Genomic DNA, 13,651 nt, shown 5'->3' on the forward strand with positions numbered 1-13,651 from the left:
GCCAGGAATTTCAAAAACAGAATCTGGAACTTTTGGTTTTAAGAAGGTCTCAATCAGAAATAGCACATCAATTTCAGGGTGGCTTGAGGTTAAGAAATGTCTTATCTGTTCAAACTTGGAATCGATCAATCTGTTGATATTCCACTCGCAGATCTTCAGGCCAACATTCGTCTTACCTTTACACTGTACATTGATTTGCTTGCTTTTCCGTTGAGCAATGTCTTCATTTGGGCCAGGGTTTGCCTCAACATCACCACTTAATATTACTCGCCGTGTGAGTTGGAAATTGCGGGAGTTATCCGTAGCATACGGAAAACGGTTCGAAAGATAATGTTTCCTGCAAGTGTTTGGTCGCATTGATGATTCGATTCTCGAAGGATTAAAACCATGGAAGGCATATTGTACACTGAAGGACTCAGCAGGCAGTTGATTCACAGACACACCATCCCAGTTTAAGAAATGAACAGACGCCAAAAGTAACAGGAAAGTAAAAAACTTAAAGGGACTCTGGAGCCACATTAACCCACAACCGACCGCCATCTTGACTGCCATCTGACTGGCTGTGAGAGCCTTTTCAGTTTTAGATTGTGTATATAATCCCCAAGTATGCATGGTGAACATGCAGTAGTTTCAAAGAGAAGGCTGGAGGAACTTATTAGCTAGTAAGTAGAAAATTTCAAGGAATTATCAGTTTCCACATGAAGACATTTTACATAGACACATGAATTTCTGTGAAACAATTCATGTACCATAACAAGACAAAACAAAAACAAAAAAATCTGCTGGCAAACCTCTTGCAAAGACCAAGAGGTTTACCTTTATAGATCATGCCCGCAGACACATTTTTCCTTAACTAAGGTAAAGAGATGTAAACCCAAAGTTTGGTTTCATTACTCAAACTGGAATTTTGGGTTATAATTACAATAGTAAAAATGAATTGACAGAAAATGATTTACATACAATTTGATGAGACATGGGACAATTTTTAGGGGATGAGATAACATTCAAAATTCATGCAACAATTTTAAAAGCACAAATTATCAGAACACCTTTCCATTTTATCTCTCTGAATACTTTCTATATTTATCTAGTAGTTTGCTGCTACATGTACATGACAAATGTCAGTTGCTGTGTGCTTTTCAATGTGTAAATATTGAGTTATGAATTAAATTGAGGCTGGGAGAGAACAAAAGAACAAAGAAGATGATCTAGCAGTCACTATATCATGATATGCTAAGTAACATCACATGTGTATCACCAAATTAAAAACAGACTTTAAATCAAGACAGATATATTTGACATAAACATTCAAACTCACCTCACAATATTCTGTAACAATGCAGAAGAACTCTCCATCAATGAAACTATCCAAGAACTTGTCAATGTTAGGATGATTTAGCTAAAAAAAGGTGAAAAATTCAATCTGGCACTTGTTGTTACAAAGACAGTGGGAATTGAGAGCACTCTCCCAAACAGCTATGCTACAATACTTGTAGGGAATATCACAAGTTACATCAAATTTTTTTTTTACTATTTCTATGTCCACAATTCATCTAGCCTGCTTGCAGGCTGTAGTTGGTGTGTGCATGCAAGATTCAAGGGGGCAAATATATTTGGTTGCCATAATGGATGGGTGGAATTGATCTGGGAGGAGTGACAAACCAAAAGGGAGGAAAGAGGAGGAGAAAAACCAGAAACCCCCCCCCACCTTGCCTCTCACTTTATCACTTGTCCGAGATCTTCCAACCGTCCAATATAGTGACCAAATGTATTCACCATGTTGAATCTCCCACATACCAACTTTCCCCTATGAGCAGTGTACAATTCATCATTTCTAGGCAACCTCAGAAAGTCTCAGTTATTTCAGTTAAAGTAAAAAAATATTGGATGTTCATTTGAGAAATTTAAGTTATTTAAGTTCAGGGTATATGTTGCTTGTTGTACATTATGCTCTCTTGCATATCTGTCGATTAATACGAGCTAAAAATTTAAACCTACATTGGATAACAATCTAGCTTCTCTCATGGCATCTACTGTTTCATCTGGCTGTAGCTCCCCCACAAATATCTCCTTCAAAACCTTCCTAAATGAATTAAGAAGATAAATTGTGTGTCAGTGATAAAAACTTTTTTAAAGATCTGCTGCTGAAGAAGTTTGTTGAATAATTAATTTCTGATTCCTGTTTCAAGGTTGTTTTAGTGAACTCTACAGTTACATTACATAAATTCAGGTTTTTTTTTTCCATGGCATGGACAAATAAGCTTAATTGCTACTTGATTGTCCATTTGTTGAGTGATCTTGTTCCATACTAATAGCAGAGTTGAATCAGGGAGAATTGTCTTACAACAGCCCTTTGTTCCATAAAAGCAAGAAAAGAAGATTCATATGGTAATTTTTTAGTTAGAAACGATCTTACCCTGACAGACACGTCCTCGTTCTATCCACTACCAAGGTTAATCTGATACCTGTGGCTTTCCTCTAGACTCCAGTGTGTAAGTACAAATACAATCAAAATGCACCTCACTTTGTTCTCATAAAAGTTTGATGTGCATAAAAGCTTAAGCTTTTATCGTTTTCGACTTGCAAGTAGTAAGTAGCGATATGATTTTAGCTGGGTATATCCTATTTATTCTCTAATTCATTAGTTATCTTACTTAATTATTTAGACACGACCCCACAAGGGAAGTGTCGTTTTTAATACTTATCGTGTATAAATAAAGATTATTGATTGATTGATTTATTGAGTGCAAGAGGTCACCTTCTAAAATATTTGTTGCAGCGAGTTCTTCCTAAATCAATAAAGTGTTCACTTGCGTTATACATCTACACACACAGTTTTAGTTTCAATAGGAACTGAACATTTTGCTCTTTCCCACTGTTACGCATAAACAGGGGAACAATGGTATCGACATTCTACAAACAAGAACCACCAAAATCATACAGTGATATTGGTCAATAGAGGTGCTGTAAACAAAAAAATTAATGATATCACACAAATGATAACCCTGCGACAGCCGGTGGAAGTTTTACCGCCCAGATAAGTCCGCCTGTTGCATACTTTTCGGACAGTTTTTTTTTTTTTTTTTTTTACATCTACTACGCTATGGAAGTGAATGTATGTTACTCTTTCTCACCGGATGTGTGGAAGAGTTGACTGACAAACGAAGATAATTTTGATTCCAAACAGCCAGTTTTGAGTTAGGAGTCCATGTATGGGGATACATTGGAATACATTGGAATACATTGAAAATATATACCGAGCTCAGGACATTTTACGGGGTCATACATGGACTCCTAACCGGTGAAAAAGAAGGCGCCATTTTTGATTTGATTAGTGGTGTTTCACCAATACTAGCGGGAACTCACGACTAAAGTTTCCGTGAGGACCTTCTTCAAGAGCCATTACGATGAAAAACCTGTGATGGAACGGACCTCTTGGATACATGGAGGGGGAAAGAATTCTGAAGGCGCTTCTGAATGGTGAAACAAACGATTTGTTTGAAGACACCAAGGTCCGTCTTCGCCAGTATAGTTTTGCAATTATGTTTCCTTAAAGCAAGCTTATGATAGCTTTTAAAGTTTTGTGCAGTTTTATGATTATCATCAAGCTACAGGGAAACGATGTTGACTTTCCATCGATTGAATTTTAGTAAATGTGGAATACCATTCTTCTGAAAAATAATTGCGCACGATCGATGGAAAGGGTATTCGTTTGCCTTCATCGACGGGAGAATGTTTTACCCATGTAATACACTTGTTTTGCATACTGAACTTTACACATTTCCAAAGATACTGACAATAAGTAGAATTAATTCAACAAATAAGAGCTTCTTTCATCGGTGATCATTTCCGTTGGTGATCAATTCCGTTATTCTCATGTTCTCAAATTATGTGTGTTTTGGGGGTGACATTGTAAGGAGAAATGAGATGCTAGTCACCCCCAAGTCAAAGGGTTGAAAAAGGCGAAATCTGTTTAATATTTTTGTGAGTACATGAAACAACATTTTGAAAGATGGGATGATTATGTTTATGAAGCAATTCTCTAATTTTCTTTTAGACTATCTTTCTCCGCTACGATCACCCTTGAATGCCAAAAATGGCAGCAAGTTGGGTTGCAAAGTTGCAGAAGAATCTGTGTCAAAATACACATTGTTTTCAACCAAGTTTCTGAGATGGGCTATTGAGACTTTGAAAAAAGTCAAAGCAAAAGGGAAGCACCTTGATGAAATCACAAACTCCTCAAATTTAGGTAAGTGAGAGCTGCAAAATAAGTGTACAGAGTTTTCAAAAAGGATTGGCTATTAGCCAGTATATGGTTAGTTGCATGCATTCTGGGATCTTGGGGCATGCTGCCCACAAAGTATTGTTTCTGGGAGAGGGGATGGCACAGGGGTGAGAGGACTCACCCCCCCCTCCATGTTGTGATGCAGGTTCAATTCCTGGACTTGGCATGAGATGTGGGTTGACTCAGTTTTTGGTTCTTGTCCTCACTCCAAGAGTATTTTCTCCAGGTCTTCCTGTTTTCCTCTCTCTGTAAAAATCTGCAAAAAATTTTTTTTCTTTCTTTTCTTCTATTTACCTCCCTGTCATGGGGAGCATCGCATATGGTCTTAGGCAATAAAGACCCAGTTACCCCCAATTGAGTTGGTTTGTACTTAATCTATTTAAAATGTATGGGCTCTAAAATTCTATGTTATGCATTTGTTTGGAAGTATATGCAAAGTGATATGATAGTTGGTTGGCTAGGTAAACATGAGCTAGGTAGAGATTGAATGGGTGCTCAACCAGCATGAAAATGTAATTTAACCTTAAATATTTTTGTGGATGTTTATGCGAAAATGGCCTTCAAGGAAGTTGTTTGTTCAGGAAATTTGTTGTTTTTTCACAACTCAAAATCAAGGTAGTTTTTTTTATGTTCAAAAATGGTGGCCAGTACTTAAGGAGAACCCTGAATGTTTATGACTTTTTTTGTCCCTTCCTCTCCAAACATCTGAATATAAAAAAGAGACTTGAAGAAACCTCAGAATTTTTTTTATTTCTTATCTTTGATAATCAATCTCAAAATGACTTTTGTCTCCTACACGAAATATAGTTTCTAGTTGTGTGATAGTGGGAAACAATACACCTGTATACCTTCTTAGAACACCCCAGATCATTTTGGTGAACTGACAATACTGACTTTAGTAGTAGTAAAATACTAATGAACAACTTCCTTAAAATGGTTGAAAAATGTTAATTTTGTTTGTAAGAGTTCATACTTATCCTTCATTAGAAGTAATGTGAAAATTAAAATGATTACTGACTAATATACAATTCTATGGATTTTTGTTTAGTGAGTACGTTGCTCAGCGACACATTATCTATTCAGAATGGTAAATATCTCAAGTTTATTCCTTCACTGGACCAACTTGGCAAGACAATTTATTTGATTATTGTTCAGCTCATATCTAAGGGTCAGTTTGACCAGGCTTTTTGTCATGCTAATGACTTGCTCAAGTTCATTCAAGTGGTCAAGTCCTGGAAAAACTATGATGGTGGAAAAATGGAGAAGGGGCTCTCTTCACTCTCTCTTCGAATAAATGGATGGTCTCCATTGTCAAATAGAACTCCTTATCTTGTGGAAGGAAAGTATTCTACTGTTTGTTACTAGTCAGTTTGTGAGAGGTGATGGGTGAAGTACAACTGTATGTTGTCATTCAAAGTGCAGTTTTTGATTCACAGTTTTGTTTTCTTCACAGAATTCACATTCTGAGAGAATGTGTTACAGTTGCACAGCAAGCAAGCAAGGTTATTCACGATGCTCTTGAAGACCCTGATATTCCTTTATCTCTTAATGAGCTGTGATGGCTGGGTAGTACTGTTTACAATGTAGGCTGTGTGTCTTATCAAAGCGACTGTTTTACTGACGGAGTGCCATTGCTGGCTCTTGCCTGTGATGAGTTAAAAATCTGTAGCTTTGGAGCTGAAACAGAAGAGAAAATCATTGTCCAAGCTGAAGAGGTAAAGTCTGTTCAATTGATGAAGGTACTATAATTTAAAGTTTATTGAAATAATTAATAGTTCAGTTGAACTATGGTTTGACCCTATACATGAGAGTTTTCCTCGCTGAAAATGTTACATTCAAGTATTGTTTCAAGACTGTCTTATGGGAAGCAGGTGTTCTAAGCTAGAACAAGGTCCTTTCATACAGTCAACAACTGCCAGAATTCGACAAATTTCTTAATTACTGGTAGCTAAACACATGTAGAAGTAAAGAACAACCCAGCACAGGAGTATAAAGGGGTTTTGGGAGACTTTAAGGGAAACTTTGACAAAAAGTTTTGTGCTGAACTTTTCAACTTACTAGCCAAGTGGCCAGTGACATCTTAGATGTTACAGCAATTTTAGTTTGTTTACTAGCCAAACTGGCTGTTGGAAATCAGAAACCACTAGCCAAAACTGAATTTCCACTAGTCTGTGGCTAGTTGGCTACCATTAGTGTGGAGCGCTAGAGGGGAGTAACCTTTTCATGAACTGGTATTCTTTCTAGGGGGAATCACCAACACTCCTAATCAGTTCATGATTCTGAAACTGAAATAAGCTGTGACAAGATAGGCCTTCTAGCTCATGAGGTCAATTTGCTATGGGTACAAACATGAAACAGGTTTGCGATGAACCAAATAGGAACAAGAGTGGGTAAGAGGGGAAAACTTATTACTCTTTCACTCCCAAGATTTCATTCATAATTCTCCTTACTGTCTGCTTCACAATTTCTATGATCTAAGTTTGGAGAATTTGGTATTAGCTTAACTTATAATCCCTTTATCAATTGGTATTTGTCTTTATTCTCATTACTTGTCTGTTTGATATAGTGTTGATACAGTAAGGAGAAATTCTGTCTTGGTCACTCATGGGAGTTAAAGGGTGAATGTAGAATAAGTTGCTGATCACAAATCTAGTTTTGGCTAACAATGACATGGTGAGTTTTGAAAATGTTTATTTGGCAATGTTTGAAAAATACTTTTCAGGTGAAGCTACTCACAAAGTATGCCTTGCTAGTTGACTGTCAAAGAAGAGCCGGAAGAATCAGGGATGCACTAAAGACTGCTTCAACTGTGGTCCTGGTAGCACTGAAAACAGCCTCTGATGCCCACACCCTAAAACAGCAAGTCAGACAATGGGTCTCAGTGAAACATGAGCTGGTGAAGGATCTACAGGAGGGAGAAAAACAGTCTGAGAGATGCAGGTTTGCAATAGAGTTCAAAATAAATATTAGTATTTTGATGTCGATTAACTTAAAGCTTATGAGTTTTAAGCAGATGTCAGATCATAATGTGTAAAAAAAGGTTACAAGAACTCCAGAAAATTGGTTTTAATTTGTTTAAACTTGATCAAATACATGCATGTTGTTTTCATAATCAAACAGAACATACATACATGCAGCAAATATAAGGATTATTCCATGAGAAGTGCCCTCAAACGATTTCTATTCACAAGTTGCGATGCATCAGAAAAGGGAGGAGTGAGTTTTTTATGCATTGCAGCAAGTGAATAAAAATTATTCAAGCACTATCATAACATAACCGTTGAAATGTGGCAGATTCCTCACCTCAATACACCAAAATCCTAGTTTTTGGCTCGTTCAAGGCTTCAAAAGGATCAGATCAAATTAATTTAAAGAGGGAAGAAAAAAATGGGGGGAATTCTAATATTTTTAAGGTTGACTCTGGAGAGATAAGGCATAGTGATAAAAAAAGACAAAATGATATAATCATTATGGTGTTGAAGAATTACATAATTAAAGTAAGATTGAGTAAATTGGAAACTGTCTGAAGAAATTTCTTTGTTTTTTTTTCTTTTCAGAACCCTATGCAGTGCATTTGCAGAGCAAGAAGATGCAAAAGATGTAGAAGGAAGCCAGCTCTGTTTTGTTTTGCAGGAAGAGCTTGCTTGTTACAAGACCAAAAGGTGACAAAAGACTTTCTTTTACATTCTGACTTCTTCTTATGGTTTCCTCTTTCATAAGTGAAGTACAACTGTACCTTCCAAAATGTTTGATTGAATTGTTCCAAACTTTTTCAGCTATGACACAGCAGTAGAGCAAATTGCTGTCATCAAACAGTTGAGAGAGCTGTACGTTGTTCACAAAGATGAGTTTCACTATGCATCAGCTGCATTAGAACTTGCTATAGCCCTGCATAGCTTAGGAGAGGTAGACCTTGAAGAAGAGAGGTAAGTGTCTTATCCTGTATAGGTTTAATGGTTACCAGCTGACATACAGGCCAGGGCTGTTGCTAACTGTCAGCTGCTGGTGAAATTTGGCAGAAGAAAAGTGGAAGTCGGCAGCTGGATTTTTGGCCAGCAATCACCTGGTAAAGCACAACCAGCCATTCCAAGTTTACACACTTACAATTATGTATGATGCGCGATCCTTGCAGTAGATAGTGCTATTTAAGCAATAGTGAAAATCAGACCTGAAAAAAACATCAGGCCTGTATGGGATTGGAACCTCTGACCTCTGCGATACTAGTGCAGCGGTCTACCAATTGAGCTAACAAGCCAACTGGGAGCAGGCCGTTAAGTTGATTCGTAATAAACCCGTGAAAGTGATAAATTAGATACAAGGAAATATATGAAGTTCATATATTTTGAACTGTGGTATGAGATACGTATGATGCACTATCCTCGCAGTAGATAGCGCTATTTAAGCAATAGCGCTACAGTGTATTTAAGCAATAGCGCTATCTACTGTGAGGATTGTGCATCATGCGTATCTAATACCGCAGTTCAAAATATATGAACTTCATATATTTCATTGTACACTTACAATTGTTCACCGCCTTTGAGCCACCTCACTTGAAATTTCAGCCAGTAGCCTAACTTCTCAGCTACCAGCCTGAAAGGCCTAGTGCTGTTGGACAGGATGTTAGTCAATGGCAGGCAGGGCTCCAATTTAATTTTTGGATCACTAACCCTTCGGGTTAGTAGACATCTTTTTTACTAACCAAATAATAAAGTTTGGTATCCAAGCTCACAAGTTACGATATCTCAAATATTGAACATTTTGATAATAACAACTAGGACAAATTAAAGAGTAGCTGAAATTGCATAGTGACCTCAAAAACGTAGACAATTATCCACCTATTTTATTTCCCTCTTGTTTACCATGATTAGTCAAGAACAGTACATCTACAGCATTCTCTAAAAAGAGTTAAAGTTGACTTAACAACTTGAGTATTCTAAGTATTCCTCTGAGAGTCGGGCCTACGTGCTCTTTGCCCTGAGGTCTACTGATGTTTAAATATGTTAGAAAATTTTACTCACCATGTCGGGTTAGTTGGACAAATTTTTAGTAACCAAACGTTGAAAATTACTAACCATTGGTTAATGGGTTACCATTAATTTCGAGCCCTTGCTTGTAAATCCACAGCATTTAAGTTGCTATTACCAATCCATACTCATGGTTGGAATGGGTCAGTATGAAACTAGAGTGGGTTGCCTGAGATCAAAACACAGTGGCCTTGGTTAGGACTCCAAAAGAGTCCTCTTAAATTGGAGTTCAGCATGGTAACCATGGATTGACCAAGTCTCCTATTAATTGTGAAGAATTTTTATCATCTTCTTATTGAAAGGACAAAGTTGGTCATTCAAACTGTCAGTTACTTTTATTAAAATGAATCTTTACTCAGCAGACACCTTGATGGGCAGGGACAAAAAAAATTGATCCCTTTCAAGTACATCAAATCTGCATCAAAAGAAACCTAGACCTGCGATGAGCAGACACTGCAGGGCTCGACACTAATAGTAGCTGAGTTTCTTTAGATCTGCACCGCAGTACTGTCAAGAAGCTGGGGAGACTCTAGAGCAGTTATTGGACTCAACAGATAGTCAGGATGAGGAGAAAAACATGCATTCACGTTTGCTGGATAGACTTGGTGCTGCATATTTATGGCAGGCTTTGCTTGAGCACAAAGATGCAGTAAATGAGAGAGCAACTTCAGCAAGGCCAGAGCTTTCTGACAATTATGAAGGAGAAGAGGAAAGTACTGGAAACTTTTTTGATTAAGATCTGATCTGACAATTTGATGACCCACCCAGGTCTCAAATTTGGATTTCTTGAGGTCGTGCTGGCTGCAGGCTATCTTTTAGGCCACTGAGTGTGCCTCCAACAAAGAGACGCACTGGGGCAAGAAGTTGATTTCAGTTAACTTGAAGTCTAGAGTGAACATTACTTATACAGATTTTATATTGTTCCTTGTTCAACACATTTTCAGGAACAAATTGTTGTCTTTGATGAAATGTCATGTGCCTGTTTTACAATAGACATGAATTTTGTAGTCAGTTTTTCTACAACAACATACTGTACCTGTATGTGTACATGGAGGACCGTGCAGAAGGGAAAGGGGCCCTGACATTGCACCTCCGGTGCATCCCCAAAAGCACCTCATTCCCTCAAAATATCAGACTGTCAAATGAAATGTTGGTGTAACTTTTCAGATAGAAGATATCTGCCTGGAGCAACCATTTATGGAATCACTTTGTGCAGCTTTGGAAATGTGGACGTCACCAAGGACCAAATCACTGCAACAAGACACCAGTGCAAAGGTAAATGTTTCCTGGAAAAAGCATTTTAGGGCTATGTAATATATTTTTTTACTTTAATTTCCAAAACATTAATATTTTTTCACTGGCAGTGAGAATTCTTTATTTGAAAACAAGTGAAACTTTAAAATTCCAAGAACAGTTTTCTTTCATGGGGAATTTGTTGTGAGAACTAAATAGGTATCAGCTTTTGATACTTTCAGACGTTTTACGATAGGTACTTAAACAATTTGAAAGATGTGCCATTAAAGATTTATGGATTACTAAAATTTAAATGCTGTACTAAGTCTGCACTCAAACAGAGTGCCCACCCAGCCCGAGGTTATCCTGGTTTCCATTGAATTCACCCTTTAAATCCCAAGACCTAATCACTAATTCTCCCCTCTAGCTGCTACACATTTCCTTGTAAATAAGTTATAAGAGTTTGGTGTTAGATCAAGAGAACAACTTCTACATGATAAGTTCAAGTATTCTCATTACCTGTTGAATCATGTATGGGCTTTAAAGGGAGAAGATACATGTTTAAATCATTTCTGGGAGTTAAAGGGCTAAGCAACTAGGCGTATGGCTACTCCCCCAAGATGGGATGCTAGTCCATTGCAAGGTTATCCCCTTCCCCCAGCATTTTATCACTTGGCAGGCTTTTCATCTGTACTCCTGGTTACAGAGAGGCACGTGATAGAAAAGAAAGCTGTGTTTTGCCCAAGTGGACACAGCAAAATGACCCAGCCAGTTCTCAAACCCAGACCTCTTGACCCGCAGTGCAGCATACTAACCATTGGGTTACTGCATCTCCCACTGTATACAATACATTTAATCTTGCATGAATGTTATTCTCACTGAATTTTTTTTTTATGTTCTAGGTTGACCTGGACCGTCTTATTAATCCTGAAGAGACATATCATTACTTGCTTATCACCGCTGAAATGTTTGGGCTTTTAAAACAGGTGAAACCTGCTACGTACTTTCATTGGTGACGATTTGGATTTCCCACAGGCAATTAACTGTTCATGCAGTCCTGTCACAACATGACCATGGCAATAGAAATGTTAAAAAAATGTTTCGGTACAAGAAATGACAGCAGTTTTAAGAGATTTAAGTATTTGAAGGAAAAGGCTATCACTCAACAGAAAAGAATGATTTTCTCCAGTCAGGTCTTTTTTATCTCGACTGGGAAATTTTATACAGTGAGGATCCTTCCCTTTGTTATCAGTGGTGTAATGAATAATGTAGGTTCTGCATTGTTGGAGGTTATTACAAGATAATTTGGTTGTATCAACTTGGTTAATAAATATTAATTGGCCGCAGCAAAGAATTTCTAAAGCTGATATTCCAAGGTTAAGCCCTTTATCAGAGCAAATGGTGAAGGGTTAATACTTGAAACATCAGCTTCAGAAATTCTTTTCAGCATCCGATTGGCATGTACATTATCAACTCAGCTGATGAAACCAAATTATATGTACTTATAACTCTCCCCCCCCCCCCCATCTTCCCCATCTGATGCAGCACAACATATGGGTATCTTCAAAAAATTAAGCGTGTGGGAACATCTTCCATTGCACCACTCCCTTCCCAGGATTAACTCTGCTACCCTTAGGCTTAGGCAAGTTAAGCCAATAATTTATATCCGCTTTGCAATACTGAGCGTTTTAAAAATTCTTTTATTAATAGACTTGGTTTTAAGCATAACTTGGCTGTAAGTAATTAATACACATTTTAGCCCATTACACTTTATATGTAACACTTGATATGTATTTTATCAGTGAAACTATTTACTATTTTAATTTACAACAGTTTCCCATCAGAATCTTACCCCCTTTATTCATTCAATGAATGAATTGTTTTCTTGCAGCCCTTAAAAAAAGCTAGTGCTCTTTGCATGGCTGCCAGTATATCCCAGTCAGTTGGTACCAAAGATATGCTGGATAATGGATTGTGTGCCCTAAGTGATGCTGTTCACTCATTGTGTGACATTCTGGACTTGTCACATGCTTCAATTATTCTGTCTCATACAAGTAACCTGGTTGATAGACTTGAGCCCTGCAGTACTTCATGAGTTCAGTTCTTGTTGGCCAAGAGTCACTATTTGCTAGTCACAGGAAAGGTATGAAAAATCAAAATCATTATTAACCCTATCACTGCTTTAACTAACTCTACTTACTGTCTGCCAAACACTTCTCGTGATGTAAGTTTGGAAAATTTGGTATTGGATTAACTAAATACTCCTCTACAATTGATTTTTTTCTTTATTCTCCTCACTTGTCTGCTTGACATTGTACTGATGTTGTAAGGAGAATTCCTGTCTTGGTCTCTGACATGGGAGTCAAAGGGTTAAACAAGCATTCATCATGCAGGCATACATGTATACGTGGTACTCTAGCTCCATGTTGGTGATTTTTCTTTGTGCTGAAGAACTTGGAATAGCTTTAGGCAAGCAAACTGTGGGCCAGCTAGCCTCTGAGAGCAGCAGGGAAATCCAATTTGTATAGTAATCACATGATTTTGAGTGCAATTTGGAATAAATAAGCACGAGTAAATTTTTTCAAAGACTAACAAAATTGCATGAGCCCATAGGGTGAGTGCAATTTGTGATCTTTGAAAACATTTACAAGTGATTATTTATTCCAAATTGCACGAGAAAATCATGTGATTATGTATTAATAATATACATGAAAAAATACGAGGTAGCTTCTCATAACTACGTGGAAGAAAAGTGCATGCATCACGTGCAAAAATAATTTATTGAAATCCTGCAAGTGACATTGACCTTGACATTGACATTGACATTGACCAATTATTCTGACCAATCAGAATGTCTGGTTTGTTTCTTTCTTTGCACTGAATTAACCCTCTTCTGTACTGAATTAACTCTCTTCTGCACTGAATTAACTGAAAACTGCGTTCATCTTAACCAATCAGAACTGAGAAATTTTTTCATGTATATTATACAATCTACGGTATAGGAGGAAATACCAATTAAACAGGTCTATAATAGGCAGTACGTGTAAACATGGGATTGTTCAGTTTGTGATGTGTGTGTCAGTCGTGGTTTTCATTGATTAATGTTTAG

General features: G+C 37.4%; 2 protein-coding genes across 6 annotated transcripts in view; both read right to left on the reverse strand.

The window, feature by feature from the left end:
• The window catches only part of LOC148718313 (uncharacterized), a 1,654-nt gene extending 1,109 nt beyond the window's left edge, over positions 1-545 (reverse strand). Inside the window, exon 1 of the mRNA XM_088741635.1 lies at positions 1-545. This exon is cut by the window's left edge and continues 1,109 nt beyond it. Coding sequence (XP_088597761.1) covers positions 1-540 — 540 coding nt within the window. The 5' untranslated portion in view covers positions 541-545.
• The window catches only part of LOC148718312 (serine/threonine-protein kinase Nek11-like), an 11,528-nt gene extending 8,263 nt beyond the window's left edge, over positions 1-3,265 (reverse strand). For 4 of the 5 annotated variants that reach the window (XM_088741644.1, XM_088741643.1, XM_088741646.1 and 1 more), the window contains exons 1-4: positions 3,135-3,239; positions 2,417-2,478; positions 1,999-2,083; positions 1,319-1,399 (exon numbers count right to left, since the gene is read on the reverse strand). In XM_088741644.1, coding sequence (XP_088597770.1) covers positions 1,319-1,399; positions 1,999-2,083; positions 2,417-2,478; positions 3,135-3,224 — 318 coding nt within the window. In that variant the 5' untranslated portion in view covers positions 3,225-3,239. Of the gene's footprint in view, positions 1-1,318; positions 1,400-1,998; positions 2,084-2,416; positions 2,479-3,134 lie in introns of all 5 variants that reach the window. The other variant, XM_088741645.1, reaches the window with a different exon arrangement.
• Between the last annotated feature and the right edge of the window lie 10,386 nt (positions 3,266-13,651).

This window comes from Stylophora pistillata, chromosome 12, assembly GCF_964205215.1.
Source record: "Stylophora pistillata chromosome 12, jaStyPist1.2, whole genome shotgun sequence".
Lineage (NCBI taxonomy): Eukaryota > Metazoa > Cnidaria > Anthozoa > Scleractinia > Pocilloporidae > Stylophora > Stylophora pistillata.